Source organism: Theropithecus gelada, chromosome 11, assembly GCF_003255815.1.
Source record: "Theropithecus gelada isolate Dixy chromosome 11, Tgel_1.0, whole genome shotgun sequence".
In the NCBI taxonomy this organism is placed as follows: Eukaryota; Metazoa; Chordata; class Mammalia; order Primates; family Cercopithecidae; genus Theropithecus; species Theropithecus gelada.
In genome coordinates, this window is record NC_037679.1 from 98,408,543 (window position 1) to 98,428,925 (window position 20,383).

The 20,383-nt window shown below is 49.1% G+C and overlaps 1 protein-coding gene across 4 annotated transcripts in view; it reads right to left on the reverse strand.

The window, feature by feature from the left end:
* Positions 1-11,705: 11,705 nt before the first annotated feature.
* The window catches only part of CD9 (CD9 molecule), a 37,435-nt gene continuing 28,757 nt past the window's right edge, over positions 11,706-20,383 (reverse strand). For 3 of the 4 annotated variants that reach the window (XM_025401188.1, XM_025401187.1, XM_025401189.1), the window contains 6 exons: positions 17,866-17,963; positions 17,113-17,187; positions 15,242-15,340; positions 15,003-15,092; positions 14,294-14,377; positions 11,706-12,209 (listed from right to left, as the gene is read on the reverse strand). In XM_025401188.1, the coding sequence (XP_025256973.1) occupies positions 12,144-12,209; positions 14,294-14,377; positions 15,003-15,092; positions 15,242-15,340; positions 17,113-17,187; positions 17,866-17,963 (512 nt within the window). In that variant the 3' untranslated portion in view covers positions 11,706-12,143. Of the gene's footprint in view, positions 12,210-14,293; positions 15,093-15,241; positions 15,341-17,112; positions 17,188-17,865; positions 17,964-20,383 lie in introns of all 4 variants that reach the window. The other variant, XR_003121734.1, reaches the window with a different exon arrangement.

Here is a 20,383-nt window from a genome sequence, read left to right on the forward strand (position 1 = left end):
GGGATGAGGATAAATACCACGATGTTCAATGGCATGGGTAAAAGAAGACCTTGTGTTTATTTCTGAGGAGGTGCAGTAAGAGGAGGGAAAATTTCCAGGTCCAGCAAGGGTCGGCAAGACAGTTGGCATGTTCCAGAGAAGGGGCCCTGGCATTTATTTGCAGGGCGAATATGCAAGTAGTCTTATTAAGGGAAGGGCCCACAGACTGCTTGGGGCCAGGCAGTCTGGATTTGAGTGCTAACTGGTGACAGCTGCCAGAACAAGCCCAGGCGCTGGAGACTCCAGGACCAGGAAATGCTGCGATTCCCCGTTAAGCTACCAGTTGTGGGAAGCTGAGCTTGGGGTGGCTCCTCCCACTCCCGGAGAAGGGGAATCCGGATCCCAATGAGCTCTTTGTGCGTGCAACCCAGAGTGAGCTCCCAGAATCACTTTCGGACAACCGGGCTCCCGGCACACTGGAACCTGAGGATTTTGTAATCTTTTGGTGAGGTGGAGTTCAACACTTACGTTTCAGTCAGTAGGATTCCATAGGAAAAATGCCATGTATTGTGTGTTTCCTATGTGCCAAGCACGCTGTATTTGCACCCAGTAGGTGGAACAAGCAGGGTTGGTGGGTTGCAATCTTGAAGCACCTTTCTTTTGTCTCTCGTTATTCCTAAATTGTGGTCAATTGGGGTAGTTGTTCCCTGGCTCAAGACAGACGCGTGACCAGTCCCAGACTTTCCTGATCCCTTTTAGGGTGAAGTCCCACAGTGACTTCAAACTGCAAAACACAGTCTTAATTCTAGAATGATGATGCTCGATTGTAGGTAACTGTCAAAGATTCCGATTATATTCAAGTTATGACAACTTTCCCTCTGCTGGGAGGAGCCAGGCTGTGGGGAAGAGGGGGTGGCCAGCTTTTCCTTTCTTGCTTGCTCACCTCGGGAAAGTTTTTTGTTTTTTTTTTTTTTTTTTTGAGACGGAGTCTCGCTCTGTCGCCCAGGCTAGAGTGCAGTGGCCGGATCTCAGCTCACTGCAAGCTCCGCCTCCCGGGTTTACGCCATTCTCCTGCCTCAGCCTCCCGAGTAGCTGGGACTACAGGCGCCCACTACGTCGCCCGGCTAGTTTTTTGTATTTTTTAGTAGAGATGGGGTTTCACCGTGTTAGCCAGGATGGTATCGATCTCCTGACCTCATGATCTGCCCGTCTCGGCCTCCCAAAGTGCTGGGATTACAGGCTTGAGCCACTGCGCCCGGCCTGGGAAAATTTTTTAAGAGTCGCCTCTCCACAGCCCCCAGAGTCACCAGTAACAGCTGGGACATAACCCCTCCTCCGGTCTGAGCCCCAACTCTGCAGAGCCCCTCCTCTGGGCTTCTAGGATCAGATAATCCCATCTCTTCCTTCTGTCCCGCTGCCCTAGGGCTGGCAGCTGTTTTCCCTGGCTATGATTTCTGCCTTACTTCTTCGTTTTCTTAGTGATTTTTTCAATACTTGCTTAACCAGTTTCCTACATTAAATTCTCTCTAATGAAATACCTGTTTTGGATTCTGTTTTTCTTGGCTTACACTGTGTTTATACACTGGTTATTCAACAATTTCCAGCCTACTACAATTGAAAGGAGATATAAATTATACTAGATATAATAGCTAACTCTTATTGTAGAGAAAATGATGAAACATTTGCTTGTGTCAACCAGAGCTGAAAGCATACTTCTTCTCTTGGGAGAGAGATCTGAAATAACTGAAGTGCTGTTACCTTCTTTCTCTGTACTTGCTTTAAACCCGGAGAGTAGTCAAGATGTCATTCATGACCAAATGACTATTACACCTTCCAACACTTTGGTATCTGCAGGAGGATCTGGGAACATGGGAGGTGATGGGGGGGCTCCATGCTGGTCCAGAAGGAAACGAAGCGGGGGGAAATGAAGGGCAGCATGATATAAAATGGTGGTGGCCACTGAATTTGGGTCTCGGTTTTTCTAGGTCTGGCTGGGGCAGGGTCCATGGCAGAAGAGTTAGAAGTTCCCTTGAGTCTCTTTCAACATCAGGGCGTTGTGATGGAGAAGTATCCATGCCAATGAGGGCTCCTGGAGAAGCTAGAGATAAGGTGTTGCTGATTCCAGCACCAATGGGGACTTGAACTCCTATGTGCTTTCCATCTCCAAGAGCTTAGAGAAATGTGGGTCTCCAAGCAAATACTCAGGAAACCAGCACTCTTGTTTCCAAGAGATTCAGGGGATTCCTAACTTTAATTTGCTGAATACCATCTTTGCATTTAATCTTCATTCTCCTGCTCATTTGCTTCATCACTGATAACTCTTTTAAGAAAATATTAAGTGGATCAGGGTCGGGTGCAGTGGCTTATGTCTGTAATTCCAGCACTTTGGGCTGAGGTGGGTGGATCACTTGAGGTCAGGAGTTCAAGATCAGCCTGGCCAACACGGCAAAACCCTGTCTCTACCAAAAATACAAAAAAATTAGCTGGGTGTGGTGGCGCACACCTGTAATCTCAGCTATGCAGGAGACTGAGGCAGGAGAATTGCTTGAACCTGGGAGGCAGAGGTTGTGGTGAGCCAAGATTGTGCCACTGTGCTCCAGGGTGATAGAACGAGACTCCGTCTCAAAAAAAAAAAAAAAAAAAAGTTGGGATTACAGGTGTGAGCCGCTGCGCCTGACTCTAATGCTTCTTAACCTTAACTGACTTTCTTTTATGTGCTCCACATTTTTGGTCAGAAGCTTCAGAAATGTCATCAGTTTTAGTGCAGTCTTAAACAAAGCTGTGACTTTATCATAAACCTTAATCAAAGTTGTATCATCTCGGCCGGGCGCGGTGGCTCACGCCTGTAATCCCTGTACTTTGGGAGGCCGAGGCGGGCGGATCACGAGGTCAGGAGATCGAGACCATCCTGGCTAACACAGTGAAACCCTGTCTCTACTAAAAATACAAAAAATTAGCCGGGCGTAGTGGCACATGCCTGTAATCCCAACTACTCGGGAGGCTGAGGCAGGAGAATCCCTTGAACCTGGGAGGTGGAGGTTGCAGTGAGCCAAGATTGTGCCATTGCACTCTAGCCTAGAGGACAGAGCAAGACTCCGTCTCAAAAAAAAAAAGGCCGGTGCAGTGGCTCATGCCTGTAATCCTAGCACTATGGGAGGCTGAGGCAGGAGAATCGTTTGAACCCAGGAGGCGGAGGTTGCAGTGAGCTGAGATCACGCCACTGCACTCCAGCCTGGGCGACAAAGCAAGACTCCGTTTCGGGCGTGGGGGGAAGCTAATCCTGCCTGCATTTCCACAGTGGAAGCAGATGGTTTGGGGAAATCTAATTTAAAAGGAAAGAAATCAAATTAGCTCTCCAGGGGTCTGATGGCCAAGGCTTGAGCGAAGACAATTACATTAGATGCTCTGGCCTCACCAAGGCAGCCCGAAGACTGAAGGTGGGTAGGGTGGAAGCCGCCCCAGGCCCCCTTATCCCTGGGTGGGTTCAAATCATGGCTGAAGGGGACAGGAGAGAGCTCAGATTGGTGGAATGAAGTCCTTCGACTCTAATGATGCCTGGCTTGGGATCCGTGAACCTGCAGCTGATTCTGCCACTTGACTTTCTACGGGTCTGGCTCACAGACCCTCTTGTAACCTCTGTTTCTCAAAGAGCCTCACACACCGTCTTACCTCTTTTGGAGTGTGGTCAATTTAAGGAGAATGATTAAGAAAAACACCTCTCATCAGGTGCTGTTTGACAAGAATGTCAGGACTATTTACTCTGAGACACCAAAGACCCTTAAGGTATAGAAACTACCGTGTGGGGGCCTGCGCAGTGGCTCACGCCTGGAGGCCAAGGTGGGTGGATCACAAGGTCAGGAGATCAAGACCATCCTGGCTAACACGGTGAAACCCCGTATCTACTAAAAATACAAAATATTAGCTGGGCATGGTGGCGGGCGCCTGTAGTCCCAGCTACTGGGGAGGCTGAGGCAGGAGAATAGCGTGAACCTGGGAGGTGGAGCTTGCACTGAGCTGAGATTGCGCCACTGCACTCCAGCCGGGGCGACAGAGTGAGACATGGTCTCAAAAAAAATAAATAAAGAAACAACTACCGTGTGGGCCGACATGGTGGCTCACGCTTGTAATCCCAGCACTTTGGGAGGCTGAGGCAGGCGGATCACCTGAGGTTAGGAATTCAAGACCAGCCTCACCAACATGGAGAAACCCCGTCTCTACTAAAAATACTGTCAGGCCTCTGAGCCCAAGCCAAGCCATCCCATCCCCTGTGACTTGCACGTATATGCCCAGATGGCCTGAAGTAACTGAAGAATCACAAAAGAAGTGCAAATGTCCTGCCCCGCCTTAACCAATGACATTCCACCACAAAAGAAGTGAAAATGGCCAGTCCTTGCCTTAAGCGATGACATTATCTTGTGAAATTCCTTTTCCTGGCTCATCCTGGCTCAAAAAGCTCCCCCACTGAGCACCTTGTGACCCCCACTCCTGTCCGCCAGAGAACAGCCCCCCTTTGACTAATTTTCCTTTACCTACCCAAATCCTATAAAACGGCCCCACCCTTATCTCCCTTCGCTGACTCCTTTTTCGGACTCAGCCCGCCTGCACGCAGGTGAAATGAACAGCCATGTTGCTCAAATAAAGCCTGTTTGGTGGTTTCTTCACACAGACGCGCATGACAAATACAAAATTAGCCGGGCGTGGTGACGGGTGCCTATAATCCCAGCTACTCCAGAGGCTGAGGCAGGAGAATTGCTTGAACCCAGGAAGCGGAGGTTGCAGTGAGCCGAGATCATGCCATTGCACTCCAGCCTGGGCAACAAGAGCGAAACTCTGTCTCAAAAGACACACACACACACACACACACACACACACACACACACACACACACTACCTTGTGAGCTCAGTGAGGATAGCCGTCCCAGGCCGTCCTTGAGCCAGTCAGCTTGAACCAGAAAGGTGTCCCAGGGCGTTCCTTCTGCCTACATTTTTGTGCTTGGAAGGTCATGGAGCATCACAAACATCAATGCCATTCCCTGGCCACAGGCAATTCCACCAGGGATTGGTAGTGTTCTGGCAAGGGGTGCCAACAAGGCTGCGTCTTACTGGATGGGAGCAAACTACCTGCTTAGATCCTTCCTGCTAAAGGAGCTTGCCTGTGAGATGCAGAGAGAAGCGGAGGTGCTGGGGCAGATGCCAGATGCAGGTTTGCCATGAGCTACTGTCTCAGGCCTCTGCAGAGTCCAGCTTAGAAAATGCAGAAGTGGTAGCATGGCTGTTGAGATGATGAATATCCTTCCACCAACCTCATTTAAGGGTTTGAATGCTCTCTTTCTTGCATCTCAAAAGAGCCCAACCATGGCGCAAAAAAAAAAAAAAAAAAAAAAAAAGCAACAATTTCAGAGATAAAATATTGTTTTGAAATATTTTGGGGTTGCCCATAAAAATGTTCACTGTTCCTATTACTTAACTTTTACTAGAGGTCCTTCCCTCATGCCCACCCCATAAATGGATATAGAGGAGGAGAGAGCTGCTTCCCTGGGTATTTGCTTGCAGACCCACATTTTTATAAGCTCCTAGAGATGGAGGGCATCAAGTTCCAATGGATGCAGGACATCTCTGTAGCTTCTCCTGGATCCCCCTCTATGTCCTGGGGCTCTCCACTCATGGGGAGCCTTTTTTTCTGCTGGACAGCCCTGGTTTAAAGGGGATTCCTTTATGTTCAGCCAAAATCTTACCCGAGAGTTTCTGCCCATCAGTTGAAACTATGGGACAACATACGTTCTGGTTCATCTTATGGCCCTTAAGATATTTGAAAACAAAGAGGGTTGTGTTGTTGGATGATCCCTCCCCCAGGCTACAATCCCCTGGTGCTTCACTCTCCTCTTGGGTGACAAGGTTTTTAGGCAGGCCCCCCCCGCCAAAAAAAAAGTTCTTTCCTCTCCAGGTCTCTGTAGATGGTCACCTTTCTTCTTGAGGAATGGCCCCAGAACACAGCACCATATTCCTCTAGGGCCTGACTGTCACATCTGTGGCTCAATTGTCTCCATCTGGACACCTCTCTGGATGCATCCTCTCTTCACAGTTTTGGCTTCTATTAAGTTTGTGGTAAGCTCAATTTCCACATCTTTTTTCAAATGAAATTTTTTCTTCATCCTGCATTTATGTAATGGGTTCTTCCACTCAAAAGATGTTCCAGGATGTTCCTGTCAAGTTTCCTCCTGTGATAGTAATCCTGGAAGGCAGCCCTGTGTGAAATATGCAATGAAACTGAGAGATAGTCCTGGATTCAAGCCTGTATCCAGCCTATTAATTATATGATATTGGGGCAAATATTTAACCTCTCTCAACCGTGTGTTTTCTCCAAATGTAAAATGGAATACAGTATCTTTAACTCACTTGTCATTTTCCAAACTTCACTATAGACTGAAAAGAAATCTAAATGCTCATATATTCTGTCTCCCTTAGAGCTATGAGTAGCCACGTGACAGATTTCTAGTCAGTGATGTACAAATGTGAGTTGACTTCCAGTTTGCCAGGGGAAGCTTTTGCATTTTAGATAGAAGAGATCATTGTGGCTAGCAGTTGTTTTTCCCCTACCTCTAGCTGTGAATGTAGAAATGGCTGGAGCTGCAGCAGCTACCTTATGACGGTGGGGTACAAGCCAAGAGAATCACAGAGACGCCATCTTCCACAGAGCGGAGCTGCTAAATCAACACTTCTAATTCCCTCCAGACTTAACATATGAGAAAAACCCTGTTATCTAACCAGTCAAATATATGCTTGCCCAGCTAACTTAAAGTGCTGTGGTAAGGACCAAGGGCTGCTAAACATATTGTATGGATTGCTTGATTTTGTTTACTTATTCCTGTTGAGATATATCCTTTGGGTGTCATATTCTATTATTCCAGTCTCGGAGATCTCTTTGAACTATACTTCTGTTACTCAAATTACTGGGTATTTCTCAGAGCCTTGTGAAATATACATATAACAATACAGTATTTAGTAAAAGTCTTTTATTTTTTCTTTTTGAGACTGAGTCTCTCTGTCACCAGGCTAAAGTGCCGTGGTGTGATCTCGGCTCACTGCAACCTCCACCTCCCTGGTTTTAAGCAATTCTCCTGCCTCAGCTTCCTGAGTAGCTGGGATTACGGACACGCGCCACCACGCTCAGCTAATTTTTGTATTTTTAGCAGAGATGGGGTTTCACCATGTTGGCCAGGATGATCTCCATCTCCTGACTTCATGATCCGCCCACCTCGGCCTCCCAAAGTGTTGGGATTACGGGTGTGAGCCTGTTTTTTTTTTTTTCTTTTTTCTTTTCCTTTTTTTTTTTTTTTTTTTGAGATGGAGTCTCACTCTGTTGCCCATGCTGGAGTGCAGTGGTGATGCGATCTTGGCCCCCTGCAACCTCCACCTCCCGGGTACAAGCGATTCTCCTGCTTCAGCCTCCCGAGTAGCTGGGATTACAGGTGCCCGCCACCATGCCTGGCTAATTTTTTGTACTTTTAGTAGAGATGGTGCTTCACTATGTTGGCCAGGCTGGTCTTGAACTCCTGACCTCAAGTGATCCACCCACCTCAGCCTCGCAAAGTGCTGGGATTACAGGCGTGATCCTGCACCTGGCTGTATTTAGTAGTATTCCAAGTTATCATTTAAAACGTTGACCAGGAAGGAACATGGCAGGGCTGCACAGGTAGAGACCTCTCCCCCTTGTATGATTGTGTTCACCCAACCATGGATATGCCTAATTGTGCTGGAATTCCACCTACACTGCTCCATCTTGTGCCCAAGAAGCTTATGAGATATCCTGGTCTACCTGTCAGTGAAAAGATTCCCTGTACACCTGGAGGACTCTAGGAAATGACAACATCATGGAATGAGCCCCTGGATCCATGTGGAGTCTTGGTCCCACCCTTGGCCACTCAACTCCATCCAGAGGACATAGGTTTGGAGAGTAGGGCCTTGGGAGGACAGGGGGTTTATGGCTATTAAAGCACTTTCAGTCCTTGAGGACACTGGTAATGTCCTTTTACTAAATCCAGCTGCTTTGATTCAAATTTGTTGCCCCTGGGCTGCTTTTTACAGTTGAGTCAAGAGGCCAACACCTCCATACAACTGCTTCTCTTATGCTCAAGGAGATTCTTTCTGGACCCAAAGCACTTGTTACTTTTGGCAGTGTCTGTTGCCTTTTTGTGACCTAAACTTCCAAAAGGCCTTTGTTCCAAGGCCCTTCAGGAGCCGAGAGCAGCAGGCCGTCCTGGTTTTCCCTTAACTGCAGAGCTACACCTGGCCCTGTCCGCCAAGAGTCAGGGGAGGCTCGTTTAGGCCTGATTGAGGGTGTGGACAGCCCGCTCCTTTTGGGATGTCTGCCAGCTTGCAATGATCCCTTGTCTTCTGGCGCCAGGCCCGGTAATAGGTTACAGAGGGAGTCTTTACTCCACACACCCCTCCCTGCCCGCTGCTAGCTGAAGGGACAGAGGTAGACATTTGACTCAAACTGGGTCAAATTTTTCTCTCCTAAAACTTCAAGTGGGGCTAATGGAGGTTGTCTCTGTGTAAGCTGGGGAGCTGGGGGGGCAGCCCTTTCCCAACCCCATGAGGACTGAGTAGCAAAGTTGGTCTCCTCGGAGAACAAAATGTAGCAGCACAGAAATGGAGAGCTGTAGGAGTTCCTAGTCCATGTTTCCAGAATCTTCCTAAGGCTCAACCGCGCCCGGCTGGTGTTCCGGAATTTAACGAGCCGAGGTCTATTCCATACTAACCCACCCTTCAGCAAAGCAGCAGCGTGGAAAGTGCGTGTAGCCTCTGAGACCTGCTTTCTCTAGAAGAAGCTGGCGACTACACGCAGGGCTGATGTTAGAACTCCTCAGGGGTCTCCTCCACTCCTACATAAAATGAATGGCTGGCCAGGCATGATGGCTCATGCCTGTAATCCCAGCACTTTGGGAGGCTGAGGCGGGTGGATCATGAGGTCAGGAGTTCGAGACCAGCCTGGCCAACATGGCAAAACCCGTCTCTACTAAAAATAGGAAAGTTAGCTGGGTGTAGTGGTGAGTGCCTGTAGTCCCGGCTACTCGGGAAGCTGAGGCATGAGAATGGCTTGAACCTGGGAGGCAGAGGTTGCAGTGACCCGAGATCGTGCCACTGCACTCCAGCCTCGGCAACAAAGCGAGACTACATCTCCCAAAAATAATAAAATAAAACGAATGGTTGACCTGTTATTTCCACAACCGGAACAGTAGTCAGCCCTCAGATTAACAAGGGTCCTAGGGCCACAGAGCAGCAAGGACACTCAACAATGCCAACCCAGCTATTTTTTTGTGTGTAGTAAAATATATGTAATAATCAATTTACCACTTTGACCCTTTTTTTGTTCCTTTTTTGAGACAGTGTTTTGCTCTGTTGCTTCAGCTGGAGTGCAGTGGTGAGATCATGGTTCACTGCAGACTTGACCTCCCAGGCTCAGGTGATCCACCCAACTCAGCATCCCAAGTAGCTGGGACCACAGGTGTGCACCACCATGCCCAGCCAGTTGTTTTTGTTTTGTTTTGTTTTGTTTTTTAAAAAGATCGGGTCTTACTATTTTGCCCAGGTTGGTCTTGAACTGGGCTCAAATAATCCTCCCACCTAAACCTCCCAAAGTGCTGGGATTACAGGTGTGAGCCGCCGTGCTCAGCTCATATTAACAATTTTTAAGCATATAATGTAGTGGCACTAAGTATATTCACAAAGTTTTGCAACAATCACCACCATCTATTTCTAGAACTTCTTCATTATCCCAAACAGAAACTCTGTACTCATTATACCATAACTCCCTATTTTCCCTTCTCTCTAGCCTCTGGTTACTTTTAATCTATTTTCTTTATAAATTTACCAATTCTAGGTACCTCCTATCAAGGGAATTGTAGAATATTTGTTCTTTTGTGTCTAGCTTATTTCAATGAGCATAGCGTACTCAAGGTTCATCCATGTTGCAGCATTTAAGGTGGAATTCTATTCTATCATATGGCTATGCCATGTATTGTTTGTCCATTTATCTGTTGATGGACATTTGAGTTGGCACCTTTTGGCTATTGTGAATAACACTGCTATCAACTTTGGTGTTCTGATGTTTGAATGTAATGGCATTCAGGGACATTTTGATCCTTCTTTCCTGTTTTTATTTTTGTAGTGTTAAGGAGGAACCCAAATGGAATTAAGGAATGGAAAATAAAAATCGGTTTCTTTTTTTTTTTTTTTTTTTTTTGAGACGGAGTCTCGCTCTGTCGCCCAGGCTGGAGTGCAGTGGCCGGATCTCAGCTCACTGCAAGCTCCGCCTCCCGGGTTTACGCCATTCTCCTGCCTCAGCCTCCCGAGTAGCTGGGACTACAGGCACCTGCCACCTCGCCCGGCTAGTTTTTTGTATTTTTAGTAGAGACGGGGTTTCACCATGTTAGCCAGGATGGTCTCGATCTCCTGACCTCGTGATCCGCCCGTCTCGGCCTCCCAAAGTGCTGGGATTACAGGCTTGAGCCACCGCGCCCGGCCCGGTTTCTTATGCCTCTGCACTTCACCTTTCTCCTGTTCATCCCACCCTGCCATTATTGCCTGCTTGCCTCTGAATTGCCCACGACAGTGCAGTCTGAGCACGGACCACACCTCCCATGCAGCGGTGGCTTTGTGATCTGTCCACCTGGGTAAGCTGAACCACACTTCCCAGAATTCTCTTCCCGTGTGTTTCCGGTTAAGAGTAGAGCACAGAGGAGAAACTTGTGGAAGGTTTGGAGGTGGGAAGTGAAGCAGCAGTCATTTCACAGCTCATACAAATTGTGACTTCTCTGCTGGCTCACCTCAGCAAAGGCAGGAACTGACAGGGCCGGGTGCAGTGGCTCACGCCTGTAATCCCAGCACTTTGAGAGGCCAAGGCGGGTGGATAGCTTGAGACCAGCAGTTCAAGACCAGGCTGGGCAACATGGCAAAACCCTTCTCTACAAAAATTACAAACATTAACTGGGTGTGGTGGCTCATGCCTGTAGTCCCAGCTACTTGGGAGGCTACAGGGAGCTGAGATTGGGCCATGACATTCCAGCCTGGGCAACAGAGTGCGACCCTGTCTCAAAACAAACAAACAAACAAAAAAAAAACTGACACAGACGGATGTGTCTGCCTTCAAGGGCTCCCGCTTGCGCCTGTCCTCCCTTACATTACGTCCGTCTGTCCTTCCCAGTTGTCTGCAGAGCCTGCTTAAGCAGCCCCAGTGCCAGTGACTGTGTAAGGTCAAATTCCCACAACAAATCTCTTCAAACAAGTACCTCTTAGTGGTTCTGCTTCTCTGATGAAACCCTGATGGGTACACACTCATTTATTCATTCAACCAACAAATATTAACTGATAAAACAATACTGTGCACTACTATGCACCAGAAACTAGAGGCTAGGCAGCGAATAAAACAAAGTTCCTGCCACCATGGCGTGACGTGTAGTGTCATGTCCCCAGGATATACGTGTCACACTGCTGAATGAGCGTCTGGGGACCAGCTGCTGGTGCTGACTCCTCTGTTAACACCTGTGTGACTCTGGATCAGAATCCCTTAATCTTTCCACATCTAGATTTCTTCATTAGTAAACAAACTGGGGTGAGCAACTTCCCAAACTACTTCCCATATAAATGCAGGTGGAGTTAATAGCAGTTGAAAGACATTTGCAAACCAAACAGCTCTCAAAATAATTAAAGGAAACCAAAACCAGTCCAGGACATTGTCATAATTTTTTATTATGTATCAAATTGTCTTCAATATAAGTTACAACTTGATTAAAGTCGATAGACATTTGTATCTATTTAAAGACAAAAAAATTCTTTATGTACAATATCTTGTCTAGAGTCTAGCAAATATAGTACCTTTCATTGCAGGATTTCTCCTTAATATAACAAGCAAAAACAAACAACTGAAAAAATATAAACCAAAGCAAACCAAACCCCCCGCTCAACTACAAATGTCAATATTGAATGAAGCATTAAAAGACAAACATAAAATAACTTTAGCTTTTATCTAGAAGTGCAGAATGAATACTAAAATTAGTGGCAAAAAAAAAAAAAACAAAACCAAAAACCAAACAACAAACAAAACAAACAAATCCCAACAATCTTCATGGGTAAACTTTCCTGCTCAGGGATGTAAGCTGACTCTAGACCATCTCGCGGTTCCTGCGGATAGCACAGCACAGGATCATACTGAAGATCATGCCAAATATCTGGGAGATAGGAAGAAACATGAGGATCAGGGTGGTTTGATGTGAAGGCAGGATGAGGGAAAGGGAGAGACACGGGTCACCCAGTCCAACACAAATGACAAGGAGAATGGCATCCAGGAGGCCAAACGAGTCAGAAGGTACCGAAGCAGGAGAGATGCAGGCCAGATAACGAGAGGGACGCGGGACGTGAGGAATCTGGGGGGTTGGCAGTCACGTGCACAAGCAGCTTCCTTGGGAACTTTCAGGGTGGGACAAGGAAGCTCAGAGCCAAATTAAATGCTCAAATTCCAGGTTTTCCTACAGTTCATACAGGTTAGTACTTTTGCGCTTGTCTTTGTGTGTATTTAATATTCTTTTTTTTTTTTTTTTTTTGAGACGGAGTCTTGTTCTGTTGCTTAGGCTAGAATGCAGTGGTGCGATCTGCCTGCCTCGGCCTCCCAAAGTGTTAATATTTTATTTTATTAGTATTATTATTTTATTTATTTATTTTTTTGAGATGGAGTCTCGCTCTGTCGCCCAGGCTGGAGTGCAGTGCTGCAATCTCCACTCACTGCAAGCTCCGCCTCCCGGGTTCACGCCATTCTCCTGCCTCAGCCTCCCGTGTAGCTGGGACTGCAGGCGCCCACCACTGCGCCCGGCTAATTTTTGTATTTTTAGTAGAGAGGGGGTTTCACCATGTTATCCAGGATGGTCTCCATCTCCTGACCTCGTGATCCGCCCGTCTCGGCCTCCCAAAGTGCTGGGATTACAGGCGTGAGCCACTGCGCCCGGCCTTATTTTTATTTTTTATTTTTGAGACGGAGTCTCGCTTTGTCCCCCAGGCTGGAGTGCAGTGGCGCGATCTCGGCTCACTGCAAGCTCGCCCTCCCGGGTTTACGCCATTCTCCTGCCTCAGCCTACCGAGTAGCTGGGACTACAGGCGCCTGCCATCACGCCCAGCTAATTTTTTGTATTTTTAGTAGAGACAGGGTTTCACCATGTTAGCCAGGATGGCCTCAATCTCCTGACCTTGTGATCTGCCCGCCTTGGCCTCCCAAAGTGCTGGGATTACAGGCATGAGCCACTGCGTCCGGCCTAATATTCTGTTTTAAAAGTTATTGTGATATCTTGGCTGGGTACAGTGGCTCACGCCTGTAATCCCAGCACTTTGGGAGGCCAAGGTGGGCAGATCTCCTGAAATCAGGAGGTCAAGACCAGCCTGACCAACATGGTGAAACCCCATCTTTACTAAAAATAATTAGCTGGGTGTGGTGGCACACGTCTGCAGTCCCAGCTACTCGGGAGGCTGAGGCTGGGGCTGGATAATTGCTTGAACCTGGGAGGTGGAGGTTGCAGTGAGTCGAGATCGCACCATTGCATTCCAGCCTGGGCGACAAGAGTGAAACTTCATCTCAAAAAAAGAAAAAAAGAAAAGAAAGAAGGTATTATTGTATCTTTTGCTGAAAGGTACTTCATGCCTTTCTTAGATGCCGGAGAAAGGAGGTGATTCTCTCTTTGGAGGAAGTCTGGCAAGGGGGCAGAAGCGGGCGGGGGTGGGGGAAGACTCAGGGAGCCAAGGCCATCCCAGCGAGGACCATGTTCCGTCTGGCGCTTTCCCTCACGGGGAGAGAGGACATGACCCCAAGGAACCTGATTGGCCCTTGTGGGTTTTTAGGGGCTGATTAGCAGGAGACCTCCTTCTGGCTGCCCATTTTCAGAGGCTCTTCAGGAAATAATTCCCATGCCGGTAGCCTCTAGTGAACTACTTTCTTAGGGAGAAGAACAGCAGGTGCGTGAGGAGACATGCTCTGAGGACTAGCAGCGCCAGCACTGCTGCCCATGTGCCCTGAACCTTAATGGCTAAGAGAGTCGACGCTGAAGAAACCCAGGGAAACCTCAGATACTCCACACAGGAGGTGAGAGGCTTGGATCAGAACGGCGGCCTCTCTGTCTCTCCATTCCCTAGTGGTAAAATGGAAATACTAAGGGCACGAGGACAAAGTGAGCTGACAAATGCACAGACTGCGGCAGTGTCTGGGCAGAGCATGGGCTGAATCAATGTGAATTCCTCAGTCCCCCTCCTGGGACGACGTCCCGCCACTCACCATGACCACGGCAATGCCGATGCCCACTGCGCCGATGATGTGGAATTTATTGTCGAAGACCTCTTTGATGGCATTAGGACAGGACTTGGGGAGACAAACCAAGACCTGGGTCACACACAATCCTTGCTCCCGGGGCACCTCCTTCCTCCCATGGCACCCGTCTCACCCGGGAGAACTGGTGGGCAGAGGGTGGGCTGGGGACAGGGGTGTTCGGGGATAAGAGAAGTTCTGGCTGGTGGATGGAAAGGGGAACAAAGGGATGGATATGCTAATGGATGCTAAACATTTGGGCAGGACATCAGGGAAGGAGGAGGGACAGGCCCTGCTTGGGGGCCTATTTCTGATACGGTTGTAAGGTCACTTTTTACTATTCTGGAGCTGGACATTAACTCTGGCTTACAGACAGGAGCCACTGACAAAGTCAGAGCGGGAGTCCAAGACTCAGAAGCACGCCTGCCCTCGACAGCTTCCAGGCTGGCAGCAGTGGGCGGTGCCAGAGCACTTGTCGTTCCCCTGGTCTGGCCTTTGTTTTATTGCCCTTCAGTAAACAGAGGGCCCAAAGTAGGGGAGAAAGAGATGGCTGCCCTGGGACCCTTTCACAGGCACACCGGGTCTTTCTGAAGCAGCACTTGGCTGCTGTCACTTTTATGTTTGCAGGGTTTGCCCACAGTAATGGTGCAGGGGCACCAGGATCTTGCTCTGAGTTTACCTTTATGGTGAAGGTTTCGAGGACATCCTTCTTGGGGCAGATGTCTGAGATAAACTGTTCCACGCCCCCAGCCAAACCACAGCAGTCCAACTACAGCGAGAAGGCAGGGATGAGGATGAGAGAAACACATTTTAAAAAGATGATTAGAATGTTTGCACTGGTCTGGTACAGTCAGCACCGCTGTGTGCAGACACGGTCCGGAGTGAGCACAGGAGGGTGTCTCTGCCAAGGCGACATACCGCATAGTGAATGGCTTTCAGCGTTTCCCGCTGGGGCTCATCCTTGGTTTTCAGCTTGTTGTAGGTGTCCTTGTAAAACTCCTGAACTTCCTTAATCACCTACAATGGGCAGACAAGAGAGGGGCAGAGGCGGCATTTTCACACCTTTCTCCACGAACAAATGTTACGTGTTCCATCTCGTTCTCTCTCTTTAAGCTCTCGGCCATGTGCTTGGACATCACTGGGCAGATGGCAGCCACTAGCACTGCCTTCTCTCGGGGCCTTTGGGCACTTCCCATCTCCTCCCACATCCTCCAGAAACCCGCTCTGGCCGTTTCTCCCTGTCTCTTATACTTTGGTCAGTTCTTCAGCTCTGCTTCGCTCCTAAATTGAATCTCTACGCTCTAAAGGATAATAATATTTTAAAAACTACTACTCCTGACTTGACTATTTCCTCAGGCTTCCATCTTCTTTTTCTCTTCACTTAGGTATGAGTTTTGGCAAATTACTAAACCTCTCTGTACGGAGTTTCCACATTTGTCCCTATAGCTCATAGGTTATTGTGAGAATTTATTTATTTATTTATTTATTTATTTATTTATTTATTTATTTATTTATTTTTGAGACGGAGTCTCGCTCTGCCGCCCAGGCTGGAGTGCAGTGGCCAGATCTCGGCTCACTGCAAGCTCCGCCTCCCGGGTTCCCGCCATTCTCCTGCCTCAGCCTCCCGAGTAGCGGGGACTACAGGCGCCCGCCACCTCGCCCGGCTAGTTTTTTGTATTTTTTTAGTAGAGACGGGGTTTCACCGTGTTAGCCAGGATGGTCTCGATCTCCTGACCTCGTGATCCGCCCGTCTTGGCCTCCCAAAGTGCTGGGATTACAGGCTTGAGCCACCGGGCCCGGCCTACTTTTTTTTTTAAACAGAGTTCCCTTGGCTGGTCTAAAAGTAGTGAGTTATCTCAATGGATTGCTCACGTCAGTTACAGATGGAAGTCCTTGTTCCATTTTTCCCTGCTTCCCACTACCGTACTTGACTAGTCTCAAGAACAAAACAAAACAATAGGGTTCCTGCCTCCAGCATCTCTCTTCCTTCCCCCTTCCTGCTGAACATGACAAGGTAGCCCTTCCAAAAACACTACTCTGATATGGCCCATCCTGGTCCAAAAGTCTGCAGGGCTCCCCACGTAAGCCCAAGCCCAGCCATGCTCAACCCCTTTGACTGGAAGTCCCCTGCCTCCACTAACTTTCCTCCTGAACACATCTCTCATTCAAGGTTTCACGGCTTCCTTGTCTATGAAGCCAAAAGAGATTCCCTTCCCCACCCCACCTTTTCAAATCCCATAGTACTTTGGATATAAATCACCTCTATGACCCTTGTCGATTTCATGTCTTTTTCCCATACTAGATGGCCAAGTCTCCGGAAGTGGGGCCCATAGTTCAAACATCTGTGGACCTTGCACAGGCTTGGGGGCAGCACTTGGCTCATGGGGGCAGCACTTCAACGTGTTATTTATAGATCAGAGGAGAAGGCAAGGGTGTCCAGCCCACAGAAAGCCTGTATTTTCTGAGTAATCTTTCTAAAAGTTGGGGGAGAGGGCTGCTGAGGTGTGAGACGGACAGACACACACACACGCACAGGCCCAACGGGTAGTTCCTGAACATCTACTATAAACTAACACCATGACTGACACAATCTTGCACAGGACAGTAAGCGCGCTGACATTCCCTGCCCCGAGGAGGGCATGTTCGCTGGCACACAGGCACGCGATGAGATAAGGGGCCTGGTCAACAGCTGAAAGCGGAACAAAGTGCCCAGCCAGGACTTGCCCCCTGCTTCACTGTCCCCCATCCCCCAACTCCCAAACCCAAGAGATCTCATGGGAAAAACCTACCTCATCCTTGTGGGAATATCCCCAGATGGCCGCAGCTATTTCAATGGCGAATATCACCAGGAGGAAGCCAAAGAACTGGAAGGCAGCGAGGGGACGGGGTGAGAACAGTCCCAGCCAACCAGCCAGGAAAATTGAAGGGTATTTTGGGACAAGGAAGGACAACTCCCTGGGGAACAGGCATCTGGTGGCACAAATGAATAGCCTAGAAGGGGCAGGGAAGAAGTTCACAGAACAGGCAGTTAACTAAGCCCAGGACAGAGGCCACAGTGAAGCAAGGTGCCCGGACATGAGGAAAGAGCTGAGCACAGCCGAGCCCAGAACTAGCATTTACAAGGCGTTAGTTAAGAGTCAGTGAGCAGGAAACTACCATTGCTCACAAAAGACGCAGAGATTTGGGGAAGTAAAGGGAGTGAATCCACTCCATAGAGTTTGGAAAAGATCAAAACAGATTTTGAAACAAGAAGAAGGCAAAGGTACCTGTGGATTCAGGGAAAAAAAGCAAACGTGGTCCTCGAGAAAAGGGGGAAACAAAGTCCTTTTAGTTGCCTAGGGGAAGCGATAAGACAGGCTCCAGAAAGGAAGAGGGGCTATGCCTCACACTGGGGAGGGGCCCAGGCTGAGGACAGCTCGTGCCCTTTGGGTACCTTCTCGACCCCATCCCCCTCCATCTGTTCTGTGGGTCTGGGTCTGGGCCTGCTGAGGTTTTGGTGGTGGGAGTCAGGGTGGCCACGGGGATGCCGAGGGGAGACTCACCAGTCCCAGCATGCACTGGGACTCCTGCACAGCCCCACAGCAGCCCAGGAAGCCCACCAGCATCATGAGGGCGCCGGCTCCGATCAGAATATAGACTCCTGCGGGAGGACAGAGGAAGCACACACGTGTGGAGACATCAGTTCAGAGGCTCAGGCATCTTCGGCAATTTGTTTCCCTCTGCCTAACTCCTGCCTCCCCGACTCCTTATTCCCCTCCTCTCGGGGAAGAAGTTCCCTTTCCTTAAACTACAGCCTCCTCTTCCACCTCTGCCCCTAGGTCTCCTTCCCACCAGCCTCTCTTCCATGACTCTACTTCATCAAGCCTACGCGCCTACCTTACCCTCAGCCCTTCTGGAAGGTGCCCATTAGCCCTCAATCCAGGACAGAGAATATCCACGGGCATCCCCACATTGGGAATGCAAGCTGCTCCAGTCTCTCAGCTCTTTCCAGCAAGATGAGTCCACTCAAGCTAGTTAGCATACACCCTCCACACTTTGGCTAACTTCTGGGACCCTGCCTTACAGAGGATGCTGTCAGAGCAGATTTCCAGCAGGAAGGGGCCGTGCACACCTAGGCACCCCCCTACCCTACCCAGGGGTGGGGGGAACCAACTCTGCCTGTTCCCAGAAGGCGGGCCTCCCTGCCCTGTTGCTGGGTGGTGGTGAGGCACACACAGTTAGGAACGCCCCAAGGCACCTCTTGGCAAAGGTCCAATACCTGACTCTAGTGCAAAGGACACAGATCTGGGTGTCAGAAGGCCCTTCTTTGGCCCTAACACTGATGCTGATTGCTGTGTGACCTGGGGTAAGACATTTTCCCTCTCTGGGCCTCAATTTCCTTACGAGTAAAATTAAAGAGGTATGTTGCTGGAAATTTCAAAAGATCTCTATTATTTTATTCCAGTTATTCCAGGTTCAGGGTGAAGAGGCTCCTCCTTGCTAAGGAGAGGATGAGTGACATCATCACTAAGCCCTTGATTTGAGTGGCTGATGGGAAGGAGGTGAGAGAAGGGCAGCGACTTCTATAACTTTTGCCCAAACCCAGAACAATGCAAACCCCTGGGACAGAAATACAGTGGAGCAGCACTGGCCCCATTCGCTCCACAGCCCACCAAAGGCATGAATGCCCAGAGGGGCCACCCCGCAGTTCTATTCTTGGGAAGCCACAGCTGTCCTGCAGGGACTACTCCCTTAATCAGCACCCCAGCCCTACATGGGCCCCCTGGGAAAACCAGCAGAGAAGTCTCTGCCGCCCTGTCTTGCAGGCATGTTCTGTTTAGCCTTGGGAGAGGCTACTCTCACGTGTCGAGAGCACCAGCTCTGTGACTCTGGGGAAGCCACTTCACCTCTCTGTGCAATAGTTTTTTAATCTGTAAAACAGGAGTAGCAATAATGCCCACTTCCAGGACTGCCGTGAGGATTAAGTGATATAATCCACATGTGCACAACAAATGCTAGCTGTTGTTAATTATAACATGAGTAATAGTCATTCATAACCACCGTGGCGAATGTTAACCTGCTGCTGTCTCCCTGCGGTCCTGTCATTGGGACCAGAGACATCCTTGAAGTAGGGGCTGAAAACGCACGCGCGAGAGAAAGTCTGTGATGTTTCCCCACGATGCACAGCAGGACACTCGATGAGACCCCTCGGCAGGTGACACACTGACTTCACTGTCCCACATCTGCACCCGAGCAGGGCTGAGGCTTTGCAGGCAACAAACCACGTAGTCTGCCCACAGCTGAGGCTCACGGGCAGCACAGAGCAGAATGCACACAGAGAGCGTTTGTTCCTCCCCCTTCTCCCCCACATCCGTCGTGAGGTCAAGTCACGTGGGGTTACTGGTTACTGGCAAACCCCACGGTGCAAGAATATGGGTATTGTTCTTGTGCATGCCTGGCCCAGACTGGGCACGGGGACAAATGTAGCTTGTCCTCAAGTCAGGTCGCATCTTCCTGGGCAGTCAAACGCTGTGAGGCCACAGGCCGGGCTGGGGGAGGCCGTGCAGCCCCACGCATGGGGCACTGGGTAAGAGGGCAGCCTCCTTTGGTTCTCTCACATGGGGACAGAGAAAAGGCCCCAGTTTCTCCCCATCTCATGGGGGCAAGTCAAGGAAGGATGAGGTCACTCCTTTGAGCTCCATAGCAGGGGCTGAATAAACAGGAGGTATTAAGAGATGAAAAGGATTTACAAGCACATGAAATACAGTAGAGTGGGAACCAACAGGCAGACATGTTTTCTCTAAGTCCAGATCCCAGTGCATGAACCTGGTGGTCCTGGCAGAGGCCAAGGGAGTTGGATTAGCTGCAATGAGCTACTAAAGGGAAAAGTATTTCCCACGCAAAGAAAGAGACCATTCTCCTAATGCGGCTTGTGGTTAATATTAAATATTCATGCTAGGGCTCAGCAGAGGAAGATTTTAAGATCAAGGGTTTTGTGGGCTTTAAATCTTGCGTGGATGGCCACAGATCTGCAGTGCCTAGCTTTAGCCCTCTCTAGTCAGGGGAGAAGGGAAGCGATTC